Raw genomic sequence first — 25,235 nt, 5'->3', positions numbered from 1 at the left:
TATATGGCTTTCACGCATAAACTACTGCACCGATTTTAATGAAATTTGGCACAGATAATCTTTAGAGTTTAGACCCTGAGAAAGAACATAGGCTACACAGATAGGCTACCTTTTATTGCGAAAAATGTACCACGAGCGAAGCCGGGGCGGACCGCTAGTATTGAATAATTTAAAATTTCTTCTAAGACCTGACTCCTGATTAAAGTGATAAACATTGAGTGCAAAGGAAGAAGAAAAAAAAGGAAAGATCAACCTTCAACTATCCCCATTAATAATAGACAGAATATTTTTTATCTACGACGTGCTGAGCATACGTGTCAGAAGTGAAATTTCATTGGCAAGATTCAAAGATACCAAAGTAATCGCCTTACCCCATGACGTGTCACGTGACGGTATTGCCATGACGTGACCTTGAAATTTTACTCTCAACAAGTTTTTAAAGTTTGACTTTAAAAACTGTCAGTAAATACCTAATTAATTAAAACATTGCATTACTCCGTCTAATAGACAAATTGTAAATGGATTGCCCAATCTTTTGTTTTGTTATTTCATTCATTGTTAATTAGGTAAGGGTTAAGTTAAACTCCGTTATATATAGGTCAGTAATGTACTTTGAGGTACTATCTACGCAGAATAGTAAGACGATTTTGATGCCTCCCTTTATATAGCAAACACTTGTCCTTTGCCTAAAGGGTCGCCTGGTAGAGATCACTCTGAAGTGATAAGGCCGCCCCGTTTCACATATTAAAGCTGTAACTATGAGATTTAGTATTTACTTTTAAATTTTATGAAAATAATATATTGTGTAATAAAGTGTTAAATAAAAAAAGACGTGTGGCACTCGGGGACTGCCGCGGTAAAGCTATTTAGGTATTGCATGTTATGCCTTCAAGCCACACCTCCGTGCCCGTCGGAGTGGGGAGCGTGAGGATTTTTCGTTACGGAATTTCTGGATTCGGTCTCCGCGCTCAAGGCCCGCTATAGAAGCTATGCAATAGCTTAAAAATAAATATAAAATAATGAAATAATAATTCATACCAAAGAGTAAAATGAACCCCTGTTACTGAGACTTTGCTGTTCGTCTGTCTGTCTGTTTCCCCGACCATCTGTCGTCAGGCTGTATCTCTATGAACTGTAATAGGCAGATTAAATTCCATTGATGTTACATACTACAGCCACAGATAATATAATACTATACTAGTACAGTTAATCATCAATTTTAATATAAGTCATTAACATCACATTATTTGGCTTGAGCTGCTGGCAGATCTATTCGTGATAAATTGAAGTACATCTATACATGATCTATACTAATATTATAAACAGGAAAACTTTCTATTTTTGTATATTTGTATTGAATAGGCTCAAAAACTACTGGACCGATTTTAAAAATTTCTTTTACCATTACTTAGAGGGATTCTTCCGGATCCGTATAGGCTATATTTTATCCCGGAAAACGTAAATATGTACCACGAGCGAAGCCGGGGCAGACCACTAGTATATATTCATATAATTACTCAGTATTGCAATATATGTCTAAGTATTAAAGTTATGATAATCACTTTTTAATTTATTACCTTCATATAAGGAATGTACTTTTAAGGGTCAATATTAGGTACATACATAGTTAATTAGTACCTATGTCTTAATCTATACTCAATATGAAGTAGTAGAGTTTGTTTGTTTGTTTTAACATGCTTATCTCAGGAACTATGCGTCCGATTTCAAAAGTTCTTTCAGTGTTAGATAGCCCAATTATTGAGGAAGGATATATGCTATATAGTTATCATCACGCTAAGACCAATAGGAGCGGAGCAATGGGTAAAACCGCGCGGCACTGGTAAATAATGGCTGTAAAATTAAACATAATTAAAAATTACTAAGTATTAATTATAGAAATGTGAAAAAGAAGGTGAAAATTTGTAAATTTGATGACTGAAATATTTGCTTAATACATATACTAATATTATAATTGCGAAAGTTTATTTGTTTTTTGTCTTTCTTTCACATCACAGCGGAGCGATTTTATAATATGATTTTTGTGCCTGGAGATATTATGGAGGCTAGAGAGTGACATAGGCATAGACATGGGCTACTTTTTACCGACGTGTAACATCTCAATCGGAAAGCTAGTAAAATAATATACATACATGTAATAATTATTACCGCATACTAACCACTTAACTACCATATTTATTGAACAATTGGTAACTAATAAACTACTGAAAACCGGTATGGTCATGAGATCGGATTGAACTGCCGACCCTAGGTCAAAGGCCATATATAGCCCGTTAGGCGTTACTAGTAGTTTTGTACCTACTTCTATACACAATTATTATTTACTGGCTGCTCTTGGCGGTTTCACCCGCGTGGCTCCGCTCCTGTTATAGCCTATATAAGCCTTCCTCGATGTAGAGGCTATCTAACACCGAAAGAATTTTTCAAATCAGAGCAGTAGTTCCTGATATTAGCTCGTTCAAACAAACAAACTCTTCAGCTTTATAATATTAATTAATAATAGTATAGATTATTATAACTAGTAAGTATAACTAGCTTTCCGCCCGCGGCTTCGCCCACGTTTTCGAATAAAAACCCGCATAGTTCCCGTTCCCGTGGGATTTCCGGGATATAACCTATCCTAATTGTTAATCCAAGTTACTCTCTATATGTGTGCTAAATTTAATTATAATCGGTTCAGTAGTATTTACGTGAAAGAGAACTCACACATCCTCACAAACTTTCGCATTTATAATATTAGTATGATTATTTAAAGTTTAAACCAACCTTCCTGTTTTTCATTCATCCTAATTCCTAATCTAAATTAAAATATTACGTACGGAGTTCTATTATTTCTGCTTACATTACTGAATCATTAGTTTTTCTCATTATTTCTTATAAAAAGACTTCGACGTTGAGTTTTTACTAAGAAAATGTGTTTTGTATCATTATCCTTAATGTAGGTACTTGTTTATAAATGTATATATATATTTTAAATTTTTAACCAACTGCGCGAAAGAAGGATCGCGTTCAAACTAACTCTTCCGTTTTATATTTTACTAGCTTTCCGCCTGCGGCTTCGCCCGCGTTTTCAAAGAAAAACCCGCATAGTTCCCGTTCCCGTGGGATTTCCGGGATAAAACCTAGCCTATGTTACTCGTGGATTAAATGTAGCTTTCGAATGGTGAAAGAATTTTTAAAATCGGTTCAGTAGTTTATGAGCCTATTCATTACAATCAAACAAACAAACAAACAAAGTTTTCCTCTTTATAATATTAGTGTAGAAGTACATAGTTAAAGATGTCTGATTAAAATTTAAATCCTCCTTTTCTCAAGTCGGTTAAAAATGTATTTGTATACCAGTACCATGAAGTGTTATAAATCACTACATTGTTTATAACAAAGTGGTTTTCTCTGTTTCAATCTTTTGATTTTGAAGAAAGTTTTAATGTTTTTTAATACATCGAGTGATTCAAGAGCAAAGTTTAAATTGTAGTTTTAGCGGGTAAAGCCGCGGGCGGAAAGCTAGTAAATAAATAAAATCAATAAATATATTAAAATCAATTTTGATTGACAATTTTCAGTTAATTTTAACGAAATGCCCGTATCATTCTTCCGAGTCGAAAGTCAAGGTCGATGGCCGTGATTTGCAATTTATTTACTTACCGTGATAATCTGTATTGATTAACGTTGATAATCTAGTAAAATTTATAAACTACTAGCGGTCCGCCCCGGCTTCGCACGTGGTACATATGAAAAATAGATGTTGGCCGATTCTCAGACTTACCCGATATGCACAGAAAATTTCATGAGAATCGGTCCAGCCGTTTCGGAGGAGTATGCAGACTAACATTGTGACACGAGAATTTTATAGGTATACTAGCGGCCCGCCCCGGCTTCGCCCGTGGTACATATGAAAAATAGATGTTGGCCGATTCTCAGACTTACCCGATATGCACAGAAAATTTCATGAGAATCGGTCCACCCGTTTCGGAGGAGTATGCAGACTAACATTGTGACACGAGAATTTTATATATAAGATAAGATAAAAACTTAATAAGGGAAATACTTTAGTTGTCAATTTACTAGTTCTGCCCCGCGGTATTACCCGCATTGCTCCGCTCCTATTGGTTTTAGCGTGATGATAGCCTTCCTCGATAAATGGGCTATCTATAATAAGTCGGAAAGAATTTTTCAAATCGGACGACCGCCTGAGCTCACAAAGTATACATACTGGTTCCAAAAACATTATAAGATAGATATCTGAACGCAGTCCGATAAATTATGTTCTAACTAGCTTTCCGCCCGCGGCTACGCCCGCGTTTTCAAAGAAAAACCCGTATAGTTCCCGTTCCCTTGGGATTTCCGGGATAACCTATCCTATGTGTTAATCCAAGTTACTCTCTATATGTGTTCTAAATTTCATTGTAATCGGTTCAGTAGTATTTGCGTGAAAGAGTAACAAACACACATCCTCACAAACTTTCGTATTTATAATATTAGTAGGATTCCGTTAAAAACTATAAATCTCTATAGGTACCTACGAAAAAACAATTTCTTCGTATTTTAACTCAAGAATCCCTCCGTGTACAATGTGATAAAAATTAAAAATATCCTGATTTAAATCCGTTAAAAATTCACAATTTTCCATGGGACATCAACAAGAAAGTAATCAACTAAACTAAATAATGACGCCAATCTTCACCGTTACGTGGAATATTATCAATTATGACGCGCGCGTCATATTGTAGGTATTTACGCAGTCGATAACTAACGCGTAAGTATTACGTCATTTTAGTCGTGATTCTCAAGTTACGCTTAATTTACTTAGTCGTAACTTGATGTAAATTGTAACTGTATTACGGTTATACAAAAATACTTGACTAACTTCGGACTCCGGTTTTGATTGTGTAGCAGGTAGCCGTAGCTCATGATACGAGTAAGCTATCTGTGGGTTTGTACTTAGTGTATGTCGTGCATGTGTCACGCCGTTTAATAAAGAGCCTAGGCGTATAATTTTAGAATAGGTTTTATCCCTGAAATCCCATAGGAACGGCGACTATGTGGGTTTTCTTTGAGAACGCGGGTGAAGCCGCGGGAGGAAATCTAGTTCCATTATATTTAAAACATGTAAAAATCAAATTTTTTAGCGGAGTCGGGGCGTACAGTTTGTATTATCTACACTAATATTATAAAGAGGAAAACTTTGTTTGTTTGTTTGATTGTAATGAATGTTTGTTTGATTGTAATGAATAGGCTCATAAACTACTGGACCGATTTTGATGAAATTTGGCACAGACAATCTTTAGACCCTGAGAAAGAACATAGGCTACCTTTTATTGCGAAATATGTACCACGGGCGAAGCCGGGGCGGACCGCTAGTTATAGATATACTTGTATGTGCATGAACTATTGTTTACACAAGCCTATATAATCTATATCACATTTCATTATTTACATACCACACAGCGGTTTTTTATTTCGTTTACGTCGTCAAAATATATCTACGCAAGCATACAATAATTGTAGGCTGGGAATGAACTATGCCAATTTTTTTTTTCACGATTTTGAGTCTGTTTGTGAGTTTGTTCATGGCATTATGAGAAACGGCTCTATCTATTGAGTGGTTGTCACTTATGTTTAAATTCATGTCTATTACAATCTCGTCTCTGTGATACGACCTAGGTGCAGTTGAAAAAGTTGCTGCATTATCTATGCTATTCAAATTTCTCTTTTGGTAATAATTTTAATTTAAAGCAAATATGTATATTGAATATTTATTTTATTTACCTGTTATTTAACAGAATTATAGGTATAGTTTTCTTAATAAACAAAACTTGAAAATATATTATTTGTAAAAAAGTATTTTTATATTAAGTAAGTATTTAATTAAAATTCACGTTATTTTTTGTGATTTGATCCAGTGTCTAGATTTGCGTGTTACGATTATGCAAAATGCAGTTTTTAAAACCTTTGGACTTGATGCTGTTTTGTTGACGATATAATATGACAAAAATAAACGTAAACATTAACCGTCTTATATTTTGCAAAATTAATTTTATTTAATTTAAGCTTCTAAGTTGTTTAATTCGTATTAACAAAAATAAATAAGCTATGGTTTCCCAAAAACAAAAACCACAGACAAAAACCAAAAATAATAAATTAGGCGAGACAGATTAGAAGATTAGAGATATAATAGTTATAACAGATTAGAGATATAATTGAAGTTCACACTTCACATAACCCACATTCTAAATGCCTATTTTTTATAAGCATTATTGAATAATCCACACTAACAAATAACATTAATTACAGATCAGCGATGGAGTTAAAATCGCCGAAAGCGAAGAAAAAGTCAAGCGTCTCCCGCTTTGTCTCTTGGAAGAAGTTGTTCAGCACGCCCATACTGATCCTGCTACTACTCGGCTCCACGAGCTGTGACACTGACAGTGACAGTTCTGACGTTGACAGCGGTGACATTGACAGCCGTCAAAGTGACATTGACATGAGCGCGGGTGTTCTAATTTCGAATTTCACGCACAAACACAGGCACGGAATAGACAACAGAGATCGAAAGACACTGAGCGATATAAAATATTTGAGGCGGCATTTGAACAAGGAGATACTAAACTTTGTGATGACGGATGTGCTAGTTGATGGGGAGGTGGAGAACAGGATACATTATAATGGTGTTACTGCGAAGGAGACGTTTGTTGGAAGTGATGGGTAAGTTTTGTATTTACTATTTATTATGAGAGGATATTTTTGAAGGAAAAATTTAATAAAGGTCCAGAGAAAATAGTATCAGTAGTAATAAAAAAAATGTTATACATACCATAATATGAACCTCTATACCAGTAACCAGTACCAGTAATATTACCAGTACCAGTAATATAATACCAGTAATTTCGTAGATTGTATGGTACAAACAAAAAACCTTCAATTTTTTTTTGTTAAATTTACGAAGCACAGTGAAATGCGGTTCGAGATTCGCATTTTTTGTATTATTTAAAATTAATTTTGATTAAATTGAATAAAAAGATAACACATCCAAAATTAATTCTTATTTTAACCTTTAACGTGAGATAAAGTGATATTTTATCGCTGTTGCAATAAAAAAACATGTCTCATATAATGAATAAAATATTAAAAAAACCAACATTTTCTGTATAATGATAATTTATTCGTGATGATATATAGCCTATAGCCTTCCTCGATGAATGGGCTTTTACACCGAAATAATTTTTCAAATCGGTCCAGTAGTTCCTGAGATACACATAGCAAACATACGTAAATAATGGTGAACATGTTTATTGGCAAGTTAGTGAGAAAATTAATGAATCAGACAATTTAGTTGTTTCTTAGAAGACTTGGTTTCGTTTACAACAGGAAAAATATATCTTAACCTATATCGAAAGTATTCTGATAATAAGGAAGATTTTTTTGTTTGTTTATTAAGAATTAACTCCAAAACTGATCAGCCGATTTACACAATTCTTTAGGTGTTAAATCTTCAAAGCTTTTCTTAAGTATTCAGTATTTTGTATTTTATAAGAATCTTTATAACTTAAATGTTGTTTCTATGCTACTAAATTCTACATAGGCATTTTTTAATCCCGGATCAACCAAATCGAAGTCGGGTCAAAAGTTTAGTACATTTTTTAATAAACAGTCATCTTTTCGTACGTCTATATTAGAATGTTCCCTCCAAGATCGCACAAGATATTTGTAACACCACTTATTAGTTAAGAACGGCTGAACTGATTTTGATGACTTTTGCCTCTTGGATTACAACAATAACTGTTCAAAAAATTTTTCAAAAATAAAAAATCTCACTAAAAAAATTCATTTTGAAAAAAAAAAATTATAAACGTAAAAAAGTAACAGAAAAAGACTGATTGTCCTACAGCTATCCCTGAACCAATTAACTGGAACATCTAAATTCGGCTCAGCTGTTTAGACACTCCCGAGCGCGCGGTGACAGACACACACCGGTACACTAATTAGCCGGTTATTTAATAGATTCTCTTTTGAACTGAGTTTTTTGTTATAAAATATAGTGTTATTACAAGAAAATAAACGCCTCTTGAGTGTTGCAACATAAGCTAAAAGTGTATTTCACAAAATAAATAAAAAAATATTATCGAAGAACGTGAATTTTATTTTTGTTGTGTGAAGTGTCTTTGAATGACCTATAAATAATTGAATCGAGTTCGAATTGAATAATATTTTTTGTTGGATTGTCCATGCTTACAACCAATAGGATTGGACCCCGGATTATCATTGAAAAATTGTAAAAAATATAAATATAAAGCAAAACTCGAGAACAGCTGAACCGATTTCGTAAATTTTTTATAATATTCCTTGAAGTACGAGGATGGTTCTTATGGAGAGTAAACGTCAACATGTAGGTACCACGGGCGAAGCCGGGGCCGACCACTAGTTTAAGATAAATATAGTTTTTTTTTCGGTTTAGACCGTATAGCATTTACATTACTGAACAATTAAAAATAAATCATGCTAGTTGGCATCGGTTTGCGGAACGATGTTATTTTTAACCGTATAACATGTACCAATTGTGATGGCGGTATAATCGTGTCAATAAATAAAGAAATCTATACTAATATTATAAAGCTGAAACGTTTGTTTGTTTGAACGCGCTAATCTCAGGAACTACTGGTCCGATTTGAAAAATTCTTTCGGTGTTAGATAGTTAGCCCATTTATCGAGGAAGGCTGTAGGCTATATATCATCACGCTAAGACCAACGGGAGCAGAGCAATGCGGGTAAAACCGCGAAGAGCAGCTAGTAATAAATATTTCAGGACATTTTCACACACGGCACGATCTGATCCCATAGGTACTAAGCTGAAACCAGATGGCTGATAAACATACATATATAATGTTAAATATAACTTAAATAGACTATTAACACCCAGACACAGAGCAAACATCGATGTTTGGGTGGGAATCGAACCCACGACCTCTGGCTTGGAAGGCAGGGTTACTACTTACTACCAACCAATACACTACAATAAATATTGCAATTCATCATCATCAGCCCATATACGTTCCCACTGCTGGGAGACGGGACCTGTGAGGTTACAGGCCACGATCCACCACGCTGGCCGAGTGCGGACAGATGTCACATGTCGTCGAACTTTTGATTCACTATGTTTTCCTTCACCGTTCTAGCAGTCGTGATTTTATAATATGCGCAGATAAATTAAAAAAAAAGCGTGTATGCCGAGCACACGTGTAAGAAGTGGAACTTCTTTGGTAAGTTTCAAAGATAGCAAAATCGTCGCCTTATTCCATAACGTGACGGTACTGGCATGACGCTTCCTTTTAATTTTACTCTCAACGCGCCTATTATACCCATACATATATGTATATTTAAACATAATCCGACATATCCTGTTAAATGAACTAAATATAAATATCTTTGATGTGAATTCACTTTATTACGTGATAAATGCACGGTGGCAGTTAATCTTGTGAAGATATAGGAATGTATAGACTGGGCCTAATTAAATTATTATTTTAGATTGATTAGGAACTAATGTTGTTATGTTTGATAAATGACTTTTAATTAGATGAGATTGGGTGGTCTTATTGATACATTTTGATTATTCGATTGTTATATTGAGAATTAGAATTCTTATAAAAGCACTTTTGAATCGTCATAACATTTTTAGCATTTAACACCGATAATAATCATTAATTGATTCTCAATAATTACGTTGTTGAAATAAATTAAGCCAAAAATTATACTTAATAATATAGCCACAGGGTGGTTATTTTATTAAACCATAACGTTATTTTTTATTACAAAGGGGTATAATTATAGAGTGTAATTGAGTTGTAGCGACACCTCGCTCTGAATCGCGCAAGCGAAATGTTTTCGCTACAGAGCTATATATACAACTTTCCGACATCATCCATCGGGGCCTTAACGGCCGGCCAGTCAAGTTGACTGGTCGAGGATCCTCCCTTTTTCGATGGAGGAATTCCACCTTCCTTCCTCCACAGAGTTACAAAAACAAAAATAAATGCAAGTATCTTACCTACATATAGTACGTTTGAACAATCTCCACATTACGTTCTATTTTTGAATTTTTGTCATAGTGTCTCGTCTATACATTAATAGCTCTACTACAAGCTCCACCCGCCACGCCGTCTGCGCAAATATCCCCGTTTCCGAACACATGTATTTTATAAACTTTTTGCTATGTTTATTGTTTATGACTAGTGTGTGCACGTGGTTGTGTGCTTTTTTAGTAAGACTATACAAAAATGTATATTAAAGTAAGAATTTGTATTTAATACATACATAATACATATAACTACATATTTAATTAATTTTGCGTTTTTTATTTGATCTTTATACAATTTAGTATTTACCATATATAAAAAGTTAAAGGTTTAGTAGATTTTATTTGTTAACTTAAAAGCATGTTTTAAAACTATATAAAGTAATATTTATAATATTGACCGTTTAACAACTTTTTAAATCGACATTTTTAATTGTGAATTAGACCTTTATTACCATTAAACCATAGACCATAACATTATTAAATTATGTATTTCTAAAAAAAAACTTCTCATATCCAGTCCTATACTTCTAGAGTAGCACGAAAAGACAGATAAAAAAGATTCACAAGTTCCGTTAGTTAGAATTTATCAAAAATTCAACAAAATTCGTGATGAAAATTTAAATACTTATACATGTACTGCAAACGACATTTGTACGATCCTTGAATTTTTTAAAGCAGTTGTTATTACAGTAATGCAAAAATCTTTTTAAATTGTGAAGAAAGTTTTAAAACATGTTTTAAACCCATAAAGCATTACAATAAAAGAGTATTTTTGTTTCTTTTTGTGGAATGTAAAGGCTAAATTGTGAGATTATTTTATATTTTTATTAAACCAACAAAGAGCCAAGAGGATTAGGTTTCTCTTAATTATATAACATGCCGAATCCTTCGTACTCATATTATAAATGCGAAAGTTTGTGAGGATGTGTGTGTGTTTGTTACTCTTTCACGCAAATACTACTGAACCGATTACAAGGAAATTTTGCACACATATAGAGGGTAACTTGGATTAACACATAGGATAGGTTTTATACCGGAAATCCCACGGGAACAGGAACTATGCGGGTTTTTCTTTGAAAACGCGGGCGAAGCCGCGGGCGGAAAGCTAGTTCATAATATTTTTTGGAGAAAACGTATTCTGCGTATTTAAATATAGGTAAGTATTTTTCTAACTCAATATTTTATTCGTGAATACTTTATACTTAAAAAAAATACGTTACGCGCCATTCTGAACAGTCTTGACAGCTGTCAAACTTTGACATATTCCGAGAAAGAAGAAGAATAGTTAGTTGTCTATGATTTTGCGGAGACATTAAAAAGACGATTATAGCCCATCCGTAAAATTAGCGTGCGTCTATTTTGAGTTACAGCTGTTGCGGTTCATCTTAATTCATAGATTAACTTATTATTATGGATTGTGTGAATATTTTTTATCTGTGTGCTATTTGTATATATTTTTTTACCTATATATATCTTATATATAAAATTCTCGTGTCACAAATCACAATGTTAGTCTGCATACCTACTCCTCCGAAACGGGTGGACCGATTCTCATGAAATTTTCTGTGCATATCGGGTAAGTCTGAGAATCGGCCAACATCTATTTTTCATATGTACCACGGGCGAAGCCGGGGCGGACCGTTAGTCTTATATATAAAATTCTCGTGTCACAATGTTAGTCTGCGTACTCCTCCGAAACGGGTGGACCGATTCTCATGAAATTTTCTGTGCATATCGGGTAAGTCGGAGAATCAGCCAACATATATTTTTCATATCCGGGGCGGACCGCTAGTTAAATTATATTATTTTTGAAGTGAAACTTCTTTATAGGGGTTGGAAAAAAATTTAGTGTAACATTTTTTCGTTACGCGTGACATTTTTCCGTTACGCGCCATCTTTTTCTTATCCCTACCACGCGTGAGCCGTGATTCGACGTATTTCTGTAAATTTTCACTTCTTACGTGTGTACACTGTACACTAGTACAGGCACACATTTTTTTGTTAGTTATTCACTGTCATTAATCATTATTGCCTATTGGTCATATTTTACAAGTATTCCAGGAAAGACTTGGATAAAAAAATTGTATAGAATCTATTTGTCGATCTTTCTATTTTTTACTAGCGGTCCGCCCCGGCTTCGCCCGTGGTACATAATATTTACGTTTTCTCTACATAAGAACCATCCTCGTACTTCAAGGAATATAATAAAAAAAGAATTATCGAAATCGGTTCAGCCGTTCTCGAGTTATGCGCTTACCAACACATTTTGCGATTCATTTTTATATATAAGAAGAAGATTAGTACATAATATTTCAAAACCAAGGAAACTATCAAAGCTATTTCTTACACAAAAATTGAATACAAACTCACCATTACTTGTTGAATGATTCATAGCATTGACCGTGAATTATGTAAGGTTATAAATATGCATTGATAATTGATATCTACATAATGTTATATAACGGTTACCGTTGCCAAAATAAATATATTGTGTAGTTATATTCTGTATTTATGTATTTATTCCTCTATTGTACCAAAGGTTGTCTGGAAGAAATCGCTCTAAGCGATAAGATCGTCAATTGTACCGTAGCTAACTACGCGTAGTTTAAGCTATATTTAAGTGCAATCCATACTAATATTATGAATGCGAAAGTAACTCTGTCTGTCTGTCTGTTACTCAATCACGCCTTAACTACTGAACCAATTTGCATGAAATTTGGTATAGAGATATTTTGATACCCGAGAAAGGACATAGGCTACTTTTTACCCCGGGACATAGGACAGGTTTTATTCCGGAAATCCCACGGGAACGGGAACTATGCGGGTTTTTCTTTGACTGCGCGGGCGATGCCGCGGGTGGAAAGCTAGTAAAGTATATATGTCTTTTCATTGTTGAATAGTTTATTTTATATTATTTTTATTGTTTTAAATTATCTTAAAAGTTTATCGTATAAACGTTCGTTAGTGATTCTAAATAGGGTCTAAATCGAAATAAATTAATCTTTTTGACTAAGCGGTTCGATTCCACATTCTTTATCCGAACCGCAAGGGACTGGAACATGCTTCCTGAATCTGTGTTCCCCGACGAGTACAATATGGGGGTTTTGAAGCGTAGAGTGAACAGGTACCTTCTAGGGAAGCGCATACCATCTTAGACCACATCTCAGCTTAACATCAGGCAAGATTGTGGTCAAGCTCGTCAAAAAAAAATCTTTGACTTTGTGAACTTCAACTTAAATGGTCCTATTACCGATTTAGATCATTTTTTACAAATACTTGTTTTTTAAAGTCGGTTATGGTAGACGGAACCCTAAAAATACGTAATGTTTGTTGTAAAGGTGAATTGAGGTGTGATTAACAGACTCGACCGGTTTCTTCGCAACTCGCAAGGTGCATTACGAGCGCTAGGGTTGGCAACTAGCAGAATTATAACTGGTTTATTTGTTTTTTCATGCGTTGATATAATTACACTTGAATTTGATATTTAGATAGCATTCAAATGTGAGAAATTTTTTCAAGAATAGAAAAAATTCGATCACGAAACAGCATACATATATCACCCGCATACATAATAATACCACAGTTGTAGTACTATTTGTATTATATCTACTATACAGACAGCATATTTTCAGTTCTTGAGATGATTATTTCAAATAAACAATCAAATAGACTCCTGAGCATTGTAATTTACTAGGTGTAGCCCGTGGTTTTACCCGCATTGCTCCGCTCCTATTGGTCTAAGCGTGATGATGAATGTCTTTAACCTTTGTAGATAAGTGGTCTATCTAACAGTGAAACAATTTTTCAAATCGGTTTCGTTGTTTCTAAAATTAGCACGTTCAAGCAAACAAACGAGCAAACTACAATAAAGTATAAATAAATAAAAATAAAAATATTTTCGAGTAGGATTTATGTGACAACCCTAGTTAAGTAGAGAATTGTTTCAATGAAAAGCCTGCACCGGCACACATCGCCATTACTGAGAGAGAAGTAATAGTGTGGATATGACCTTATTTTACTTTTTAATAGCCGCTAATTGCATACTTCGTTTTCTTTCATATGTAACCTTAACATTTACGCACGATCCTATGAAAGAAATGCACAAACTTCTTATTAAACAAGGAACATGTTACAATATGATAACAAAGGCAACTTAAAGACAATAACTTGTACTTGTAGTTGGATTTTTCTTTGTTGTTTTACGTTACGTTGATAAAGTACATTATTAACTCAAAATCAAACATTTATTCATTCAACTCTAGGCTTCTTTGAGAAGCATTTTTGAATCTTCAAATTCAGAAATAAGACTATATATAAAAAAATGAAACCCGTTTTCCTTGGTCACGGCTTCACGCGTGAACGGGTGGACCGATTTCGATAATTCTTTTTTTTTAATATTCCTTGAAGTACGAGGACGGTTCTTATGGAGAGAAAACGTAAACATGTACCACGGGCGAAGCAGGGGAGGACCGCTGGTTATTAATAAATGAACAAACTTTAATTAACGTTGTAGGTACTCATCAACGTTGTACGCCTTAATCCTTATACTTATCAGAATTAAAACATAAAATTAACTGTTAGATGTGGTCCATACATTTGTAAATAGAAAACGTGTCAAAGTCTATTCAATTTTAAAAATTAAAACCAATAGAAAATGTTCGAATTATTAAACGAATTAACTTTAAAAGTTAAAATAAATAAAGTTACAATTTGTCTAGGCGTATCCATACTATCCTTCTGTAACAATACGCTAAACACCAGTGACTAGCGCCAGAGAAAGGCCTAGACAGTCGTCAACTGACCTGACTCTTTCTCTTCTTTAAATGGTACACATGGCTAGTTAGAATTATACTAGTTGAACCCGCGGCTGCGCTTGCTTTAATTTTAAATTTTTAAGTTGTGCCCCGCTGTTTTACCCGCAGTGCCCCGCTCCTGTTGTTCTTAGCGTGATGATATATTGCCTATAGCATTCCTCGATAAATGGGCTAACACCGAAATAATTTTTTAATCCAACCAGTAGTTCCTGAGATTAGCGCGTTCAAACAAACAAACTCTTCAGCTTTATAAAATTAGTAGATGTATTTTTTTATCACACTCAAGTTTTGTATTTCCGTCCTATTTCACTGTTTTTGACGTTTATTGTCTAGTTGAAAGTATATTCGTTTCCAAAGAACAATCTATCTTTATGTTGAAATTCATTAAAATCGGTTCATCTATCATCTATAGTGGTGCTAACACTTTTATTGTATTAAATTACAAAACTAATTCTGATTGGTTTGTGTTTTCACATTTATGACACGGTCAATAAAATTACCGTCATAGAGCGGGGGCACACGATACGTTGCGGCGGCGGTGCGGCGCCGGAGCGGTGTCGCTGCGTCGTCTTACATAGAAATATCTGTGGCATGTCACACGATGCGCTCCGGCGCCGCACCGGACTTGTAACCACCAAGACGAGGCGGGGAGGGGTGAATGCGGTGCGACGTCGGAGCGACGTCGGAGCGGCACCGCTCAGTTGTTTTGCATCACAAGGAAGGACACGCTGTGCAACGCTGCTACGACGCCGCTGCGACAGAACAACGTTACGGCGCCGCACCACTCGTGTGCCCGCTGACACGGTGAAATCTTTGCGGTGCGGCGCCGCAACGCATCGTGTGCCCGCGCCCATATAGCTAGCCAAAAAATGTAGTTAGTTATCATTGAGGTATTATTACTATGTATAGAGAGGACACCACGGACAAAATCTGTGCGACAAGCGCGGCCGTGCGGGGCGCGCTTGGGGCGGCTAGTGAGTCATAGATATAAGCGATGTTTGCGACGCTTGGCTCTAACTCATGTTACAAATAGTGTAGTAGCGATGCCCTCTAGTACGTATAGTACATAGTAACTCAATGGTAGTTATGTATCATTTGGTAATACTTTAAAGTTTAAACCTGGTCACCATGTAGCAAAATTAACAATTATGGCATTGAAACTTTCACAAAAATATAATTTCTTTTAAATCACCTTTTTAACGTACATACTTCCTATATATCCAAAATCCATCATTTTGAATCATATCCGACTACAAAAAATAATTTTGTTCCAAGATTCGTAGATTTTCATATTTTTTGGTAACTCTCAATTTTGACGATATCTCTGAAGGTAAAATCTATCAAGCAGCTACCAAATATACCGAACTTGAAGTTCGATAAAAACCCTTTTTTTTTAATCTTTTTTTATTAAGGGATTTTTGTCCTAAAGGACGATGACAATCCCATAGTACCTTGTATACAAATATTTAACACTTAATAAACTATATTAACTATATTTTAAACTAGCGGTCCGCCCCGGCTTCGCCCGTGGTACATAATATTTACGTTTTCTCTACATAAGAACCATCCTCGTACTTCAAGGAATATAATAAAAAAAGAATTATCGAAATCGGTTCAGCCGTTCTCGAGTTATGCGCTTACCAACACATTTTGCGATTCATTTTTATATATAAGATTTAAAGTTGAATAGCATTCTAGCTGCATCAGAGTGTGGTGCAGCTAGAATGCTATGATATGCACCAACATTCATAAAGTTTATTTTAAAATTTGTCAACAAGTCTTTTCTTTTAACATCGTTCCGAACACATTCCATGAGGAAGTGTATCGTCATATTTATGACAGAATTCGAGTCGGGCGAGTCAACTTTTTTCAAGAGATAAGCAAAACTTCCGCATGGTATGTGTCCGGAACGAAGTCGAAAAGCGGTTACAGTTTCACGTCTATTAAACTTGTTGTTATAAAACCATGGTATGTGAAGAGGCTCACATTGTATACTCTTGTACCAAATGCCTTTTAGCCTTGACCTTTCATTAAAATACTCTTTAAACCGATTAACACTTAAATTTGAATTCTGTTAGAACTTCCGAATAATTTGGTAAGTAATCAATTTCTTCTCCATCTAAAATAGCCGTTTTTGCTAGCCTGTCAGCCTCTTCGTTACCACTCAGCCCGATATGGGAAGGAATCCATTGCAGTGCCAAAGTAACATTTGAGTTATTAAAGTTATTAATTTGTTCTATTATTTTATACTAGGTTTCCGCCCGCGGCTTCGCCCGCGCAGTCAAAGAAAAACCCGCATAGTTCCCGTTCCCGTGGGATTTCCGGGATTACATCATTTTCCCGGGATAAAAAGTAGCCTATGTCCTTTCTCGGGTATCAAAATATCTCCATACCAAATTTCATGAAAATTGGTTCAGTAATTTAGGCGTGATTGAGTAACAGACAGACAGACAGAGTTACTTTCGCATTTATAATATTAGTATGGATGCTATCGGGAAACCTACCTTACCAGACACACAACGTTTAAGATGATGAAGGGCACTTTGACTGTCTGTGAGAATAACTATTCTTTGGGCATTGATATCAGCAGCATAAATTAAAGCCGACACTGCAAGTAATTCCGCTGACATTATGGAAATGTATCTATTATTAATTTTATATTTATAGGAGTATTTTCTATTGGGGTCCCAAAAAGCAAAACCAAGGCCATTTATAGTTTTAGATCCATCAGAATAAATGAAATTGTGATCGATAAATTTATTGCGAAGTTCATTCAAAATATCTAGTTTTATCTGTTGATCAAGATATTGAGATTTTGGACCATTTATGCAATCTAAGTTAGTAAAAATGTTATTTTGTAAATTAATATTGGATACCCATGTGTCTAGAGTAAACGTATGGAGTAAATCAGCCCCCCTAGTCAAGTGGCTTTCTGTTAGCGTAGCGTTCAATAGAAAAGACTACGAATGTATGAGATTGACGTAGGCACTAGGCTGTAGATAAACGTATCTACAGCTTACGTCAATCTCATACATTCGTAGTCTATTCTATTGAACGCTACGCTAACAGAAAGCCACTTGACTAGGGGGGCAGATGTAGAGACCGGGTTTTCACGAGTATCCTTATAGCAGGTTGCAAGCAATGGTTTCTTTTTATGGCTCCAATAGCTTCTATCACATAGATTATACAGTTCACTAAATAGTGCATTATTAATATTGCTGTCTTGTATTGTGTGCATATTATTAATATCTGAAAGCATTTTTTGACAAAATGCTTTCAGATATAAATTTGTTTGTTTTGTTTAAAATATTTGTATAAAATAATTCACTAAAGCCTTGTATCCACTTGAGCATGCTCAGGCGAATGAGCGGCTCATTTGGCCGAGCCGCTCAAGTGGAGACGCCTGAGCACGCGCGGCCCGAACATGCTCAGGCGTCTCCACTTGAGCGGCTCGGCCAAATGAGCCGCTCATTCGCCTGAGCATGCTCAAGTGGATATAAGGCTTTATCTAAAACCTACCGAATCACAAATGTACAATTCAATTAAACACATGAAAATCGGTCAAGCCGTTTTGGCACAGATTTTTAACAAACACACGTCAATTAAATATTGATTAGGTGTATGAATGTACAAACATTTTATATATATATACAGTTTAATTATGACCGTTAGTTTTTAATTGGCCTACATCAAGTACTCAGAAGAGATTGAAAGTTTTAAAAATATTGGTTGAATAATTCTGTACTCATAATAACGCCAACACAGGCCTGCCTGTTTACAGCTAAACGCACCGACTTAAATTTAACACCTAGTTTTCAGGATGTGTCCTTGGAATTGTCCAATAAACTGGAGCTTCTAGGCCTAAAGCTCTCCTCTAACCTCAACTTCAAAACCTTCATTGAGTCCAAGGTGCAAGTTGCCGCCAAGAAGCTGGGAATTCTCTCCAAAGTGGCGGAATTCTTCACACCGGAACAGCTCCTAAACCTTTATAAAGCTCAAGTTCGGTCGGGTGTGGAGTATTGTTCTCACCTTTGGGCTGGTGCAGCAAAATACCAACTTAGCGTCTTGGACTCGATTGAAAAACGAGCGATAAAGCTTATCGGGAATGAGGCCCTCACCACCTCGAAATTACACAGCTTGGAACATCGTCGAAAAGTGGCTAGTTTGGCAGTCTTCTACAGGATCTATCATGGTGAATGTGCTGAAGAACTGCACAACCTGATACCTGCTTCTCCTTTTTACCACCGGTCGAGTCGACACGGTGCTGGTCTCCACCCCTATGTTATCGACATTCCACCTATACGCACTAAGCGTTACGCTTCTTCCTTTCTCGTGCGTACCAGTAGGGAATGGAACAATCTTCCGGCCTGCGTGTTTCCTGATAATTATAATCTGGACTTATTCAAAAGAAAAGTGAATAGGCATCTATTAGGTCAGCATGCTCCATCCTAGACCATGCTTATCGCTTTCCATCAGGCGAAGCGATGGACAAATGCTTGCCTAATCTTGAAAAAAAAAAATCAATTCTAATAATGTAATAATAATTATACACACAAACTTCACAAAATACAACGTATCGATAGCGTCATACATTTTAAGTTTACGCGTGTCATCACTAGATGTCGTTGACTCGTTGAACACTTTTTAGATCGCGCTATTGAAGTGTTTTTCTCGATACGTATATAGAATTTTGTGATTGTATGCGGCAAGTCAATGTTGAGACATTTATGAAATATGAGTATTTTTGCATGCACTGTTCTAGTTTCTACTTTCTTAGAGACTATGACAGTGTAACAATTAAGAAAGACGTGAGTACTACACATGGCTAGTTAGAATTATACTAGTTGATCCCGCAGCTGCACTTGCTTTAATTTTAAATTGAAATGTCCTTTTAATACACTTTTATTAGCTTCTGTATGTTTGTATGTAGCCGAACCATTTCCACTAGATTTTGACCAACAGACAGATTTAGTTAAAACTTTGAACACGTGTTTTTTTTTAGTTCTTTACTCAAATGTTTAATTTCCAATTTCACCATATTTGGTGTTTATATAAAACTAGCTTTTACCCGCGGCTTCGCTCGCGTGAAGAAGTATTAATATTAATTATTTTTTGCGGCTTTGGTACTTTTGTTTAGCGCATGTAAAAACTTAGGGCCTACAAAACTACAAAACTTTCATCACATATTTTATCCCCTTAGAGGTGGAATTTATCAAAATCCTTACATAAGGAATGCCTACGTCATAGTAGCTTTATGCATGCAAAGTCTAAGCCCGATCGGTATAAAATTGACATAGTTTCATACAAACTTTCATCCCTTATTTAATCCCCTTGGGGATAGAATTGATCCAAATCCTTTCTTAGGGGATACCTACCTGCATGCCAAATTTCAGCCCGATCCGTCCAGTGGTTTGGGCTGTGCGTTGATAGATCACTATATCAGTCACCATTGAGTTTTATATACATATTAAGAAGATTTAAGGTATGAATTTTCGAAAATCTTTTCTTACCGGACGCCTACATGCCCAATTTCATGCAAATACATCAAAGGAATAAAAAGTTTCCTACAAATTTCTATTGCCTATTTTACACCTTTAGGGGATGAATTTAAAAAAAAAATTCTTAACAGAACGTCTACGTTATATGATCTATCTACATGCCCAATTTCATGCAAATACATCCAAGGAATAAAAAGTTTCATACAAACTTCTATCCCCTATTTTACCCCTTTAGGGGATGAATTTTCTAAAATCCTTTCTTAGGGGACGCCTACGTTATGACATCTACCTGCATGCCAAATTTCAGCCCGATACGTCCAGTGGTTTGGGCTGTGCGTTGATAGATCACTATATCAGTCACCTTTGAGTTTTATATATATAGATAGATATAGTTAAAAGTATTTCTGTTCCAAAGCAAATTCCAATCTATCTCTATGCTAAAATTTATTAAATTCGGTAAAGACGTTGCAGAGCCACAGCATTTTCATTTTATATGGTAAGAAATATTAAACTTTAAGACATAGTAAAATTAATTTTGTTACGGTCTGTGGTTGCACGGTCAATTATTAAATTCACGCCATATAATATCTAGCAACTTACCAAGTAAACGGGAGTATAATTATTACTAGGTATTATTTGGCCATATTCTTAAAACAATAATTTGGAAAATCCAAAAGTGCACGCCTCATAATTTTTTTTTAATAAATATTTATTAATTATTATTTTTGATTATTTAATAACAATTAAACCGTTAAAAATAGTGTTTTTTCTTAATATGTGTGTGTATGTATTATCTTACAAGTGCAATGTATGATACATAAAGACATTTTAAGTTTGAAAAATCAGATGTTTTGCGCGAAGTGACAGTAGTACCCACCTCAACGCTTCGCTTATGAGGCGTGCAAAAAAATATTTTTTTTCTTAAATACTTTGATGACATAAAACGTATGGCTAAGGTTATGGCTCTCCCCCAATAATTAAACGCCAACTTTCAAGCTAAAATCTACTAGTGATAGACCCTACAGGTTACAAATCTTACCAAACAAATATACAACACTCGAACTTCAAAAATAACCCTCCGCCGCATTCATACAAAAATACTAATAAACATCTCTATAATATAAAAATGAATCCCAAAATGTGTTGGTAAGCGCATAACTCGAGAACGGCTGAACCGATTTCGATAATTCTTTTTTTATTATATTCCTTGAAGTACGAGGATGGTTATTACGTAGAGAAAACGTAAATATGTACCACGGGCGAAGCCGGGGCGGACCGCTAGTCTATAATATAAAAATGAATCGCAAAATGTGTTGGTAAGCGCATAACTCGAGAACGGCTGAACCGATTTCGACAATTCTTTTTTTATTATATTCCTTGAAGTATGAGGATGGTTCTTATGTAGAGAAAACGTAAACATGTACCACGGGCGAAGCCGGGGCGGACAGCTAGTCTTATATATAAAAATGAATCGCAAAATGTGTTGGTAAGCGCATAACTTGAGAACGGCTGAACCGATTTCTATAATTCTTTTTTTATTGTATTCCTTGAAGTACTAGGATGGTTCTTATGTAGAGAAAACGTAAATATGTACCACGGGCGAAGCCGCGGCGGACCGCTAGTCTTATATATAAAAATGAATCGCAAAATGTGTTGGTAAGCGCATAACTCGAGAACGGCTGAACCGATTTCGATAATTCTTTTTTTATTATATTCCTTGAAGTACGAGGATGGTTCTTATGTAGAGAAAACGTAAACATGTACCACGGGCGAAGCCGGGGCGGACCGCTAGTGTAATATAAAAATGAATCCCAAAATGTGTTGGTAAGCGCATAACTATAGAACGGCTTAACCGATTTCGATAATTCTTTTTTTATTATATTCCTTGAAGTACGAGGATGGTTCTTATGTAGAGAAAACGTAAACATGTACCTACCACGGGCGAAGCCGGGGCGGACCGCTAGTTCCTTATAAAAATCAATCCTCAGTCAATTTCCGGCGCGAAATTAAGAAATCGAAATTCCGAAAAAAAAAAATTTTAAAGAAGAACGTTCACGTTTGACAGTTTTGTTTTCGTTCACCTGCCTGCTCTTAATCTAGGCGCCATTGTCTATGCTCGTCAGCTCGTGCGAACAAAACGTTTGACATCTGAGCGAACGTTTAGAAACGCGAATAATAAATTATCTGTGACGTTGACAGCGGGAAGGGGAAATGACTGTTTGATATTATGATGTTTTTGTCGAGAAAATGCTTGAAGTGATATTGATGGTGCTTTTTTGTGTACGTCTTGAGTTTAAAAGTTTAAATATATTGATATTAATATAAAAATAAATGCGGTGACTGTCTGTGACGCTTTCCTGCCTAAACTACTCGACCAATTTTTATGGTCCCAACAAATGATCGTCGATGTTTGTCGCCATTACGGCGATTATGAAAAAACATCTACAATGACGGCCGATCATTGTAGACTACAGTCTACACTATCGTGATCGCCCAACGTTGCCCATTGTGGAGAGGGTCCATGACAAAAAATGAACCTTGTTGGAGATAGTTTTCAATGGCCATTGACAGAATCCGTAACTATTTGAATCGGGAAGAAGACAAAAGAAGCAGAGGAAGAAGAAATAGAGGATGCGGTGATACTCCGCGATAACGTGAAGTATTTGCAAGTGAAGCCGCGGGTGGAAAGCTAATTTCTAAATAAAATCTCCCGCCAATAAATTATGTTTATTGCTACTAGACGCAATAGTGATAAGGCCGCCAAATACACAAAACTGCTCTTTGCTTTTATTTTTGTATATTTTAGTATGTAAGTCTGTTTAGTTGTATTAAAGAGTAAATAAATAAATAAATAGTATCTACGGAATAGTATCTAGTTACTAGTATATTTTATGGATAGAAAGAAGGAAGAATATAAATTAAAGAATAATATGTATGTATGTATTGTATATGTATACTAGCGGTCCGCCCCGGCTTCGCCCGTGGTACATATTTACGTTTTCTCTACGTAAAAACCATCCTCGTACTTCAAGGAATATAATAAAAAAAGAATTATCGAAATCGGTTCAGCCGTTCTCGAGTTATGCGCTTACCAACACATTTTGCGATTCATTTTTATATATGTATATTTATTTGCGAATTTGTGTAAGTTAAATTACGTTGGATAATGGAATGTTAAACATTTTAATTGCGTGTAACATTGTTCTTTACACAACCTTATTCTATAGAAAACAATCAACAATTTTAGTTAACAACACACAATGTTAATAGCAGGTACGTACCGACATTTTACCGCTCCAAGAATTAACAACACATTTTATAGAACATATTTTACCGTACTTAAAACAACGCGATCAAGCCAAGTGCACTAAAATCGGAAATTACTTGCGCCCACGCAGCACAATTAATCATTGCTTTCGTAACTACCGTTATCGAACGTTCGATTTTGGCGCCATCTTAGTTTATGTTCGAATTTGAATATTTAAAGAACGCATCTGTCAAATTTGACAGTTACCGCGCTCTTAAATTAATGGAATTGACACGGAATGTATGGGATTATAGAGGTGATATAACCATAGAGATATCTCTTATATATAAAATTCTCGTGTCACAATGTTAGTCTGCATATACTCCTCCGAAACGGGTGGACCGATTCTCATGAAATTTTCTGTGCATATCGGGTAAGTCTGAGAATCGGCCAACATCTATTTTTCATATGTACCACGGGCGAAGCCGGGGCGGGCCGCTAGTAGATATAGAAAATTATCTGTATTTGGTTATTTGTCACGTAAAAACATGACTGATATATATTTTTCGGGACCACTACTATTAATGACTAGCTTTCCACCCGCGGCTTTGTCCGCGCAGTCAAAGAAAAACCCGCATAGTTCCTGTTCCCGTGGGATTTCCGGGATAAAACCTATCCTATGTCCCGGGGTAAAAAGTAGCCTATGTCCTTTCTCGGGTATCAAAATATCTCTATACAAAATTCACTAGTTAAGGCGTGATTGAGTAACAGACAGACAGACAGACAGAGTTACTTTCGCATTTATAATATTAGAATGGATTGAAAATCTGTCAGTGGCCTCCACGTATGTTGAACTATTTATCTTAGGCAGATACAGCGTATCACTTTGAAATGAAGTTGTAATTTATTTATTAACAAAAAGTAACTATAGAATTTTTCCATTCTATAATAACATAATAACAGACTATGGTTTCTATGCATTCATATGTAAATGTTAGTCCTATTAATTATTTTAAATTAATCTTTTTAATTCGAGTTATCTGATGCATATTATATCGGAAATAATTTTTAAAAGTAAGCTTGAATGACTGTTCTTTTTCATATTTTCTTGTTTGAGTTAACTGGAGTACCTACAGATTTTTTTTTGATTCCATCAAAATCAGTACTTTAAGAGATACAGAGTCAAAATGTTATACAAAGGTCTATAATTTATATCTATGTAACTTGTTGTTCCTGTTTAATGTTTATTTGAACCCGAGGCCGCCTCTCCCACTGTTCACTACCAGAAAATTACAGTGGCTAAGCACGAGTTTGGCCTAAGAAAAGGGTTCCGTATAAATTGGAATTGGAAAAGCGCGGAAATGTTATAAAGAAGCGGGTACTGTATCTTTTACTTGACACTGGCAAATAGTTAAAAATAAATAATTTATAGGAATGCCAGTGGTGTAATCAACTTGTTGACAGTAACATTCATAAATTAATCTAGTCACTTTTACTTTGATCTTTGAAAATGCAACAAAATACTGATTTCATGATAACATAATTAAATGAACATTTATTTGTCTATTTAAAATCTTAGATAG

The 25,235-nt window shown here is 35.2% G+C and overlaps 1 protein-coding gene across 3 annotated transcripts in view; it reads left to right on the top strand.

The window, feature by feature from the left end:
• Nucleotides 1-25,235, top strand: part of LOC149475962 (uncharacterized) — a 77,361-nt gene that overhangs the window by 5,390 nt on the left and 46,736 nt on the right. For all 3 annotated transcript variants that reach the window (XM_089713061.1, XM_089713063.1, XM_089713062.1), the window contains exon 2: nt 6,313-6,723. In XM_089713061.1, the coding sequence (XP_089569187.1) occupies nt 6,320-6,723 (404 nt within the window). In that variant the 5' untranslated portion in view covers nt 6,313-6,319. The remainder of the gene's footprint in view (nt 1-6,312; nt 6,724-25,235) is intronic.

This window comes from Colias philodice, chromosome 29 (genome assembly GCF_061535455.1).
Source record: "Colias philodice isolate Cphi_HAF_F1 chromosome 29, ilColPhil1 Martin Lab GWU primary, whole genome shotgun sequence".
NCBI lineage: Eukaryota > Metazoa > Arthropoda > Insecta > Lepidoptera > Pieridae > Colias > Colias philodice.
Note: the sequence above shows the minus strand (reverse complement) of the source record. Positions and strands in the feature narration are given on the sequence as shown.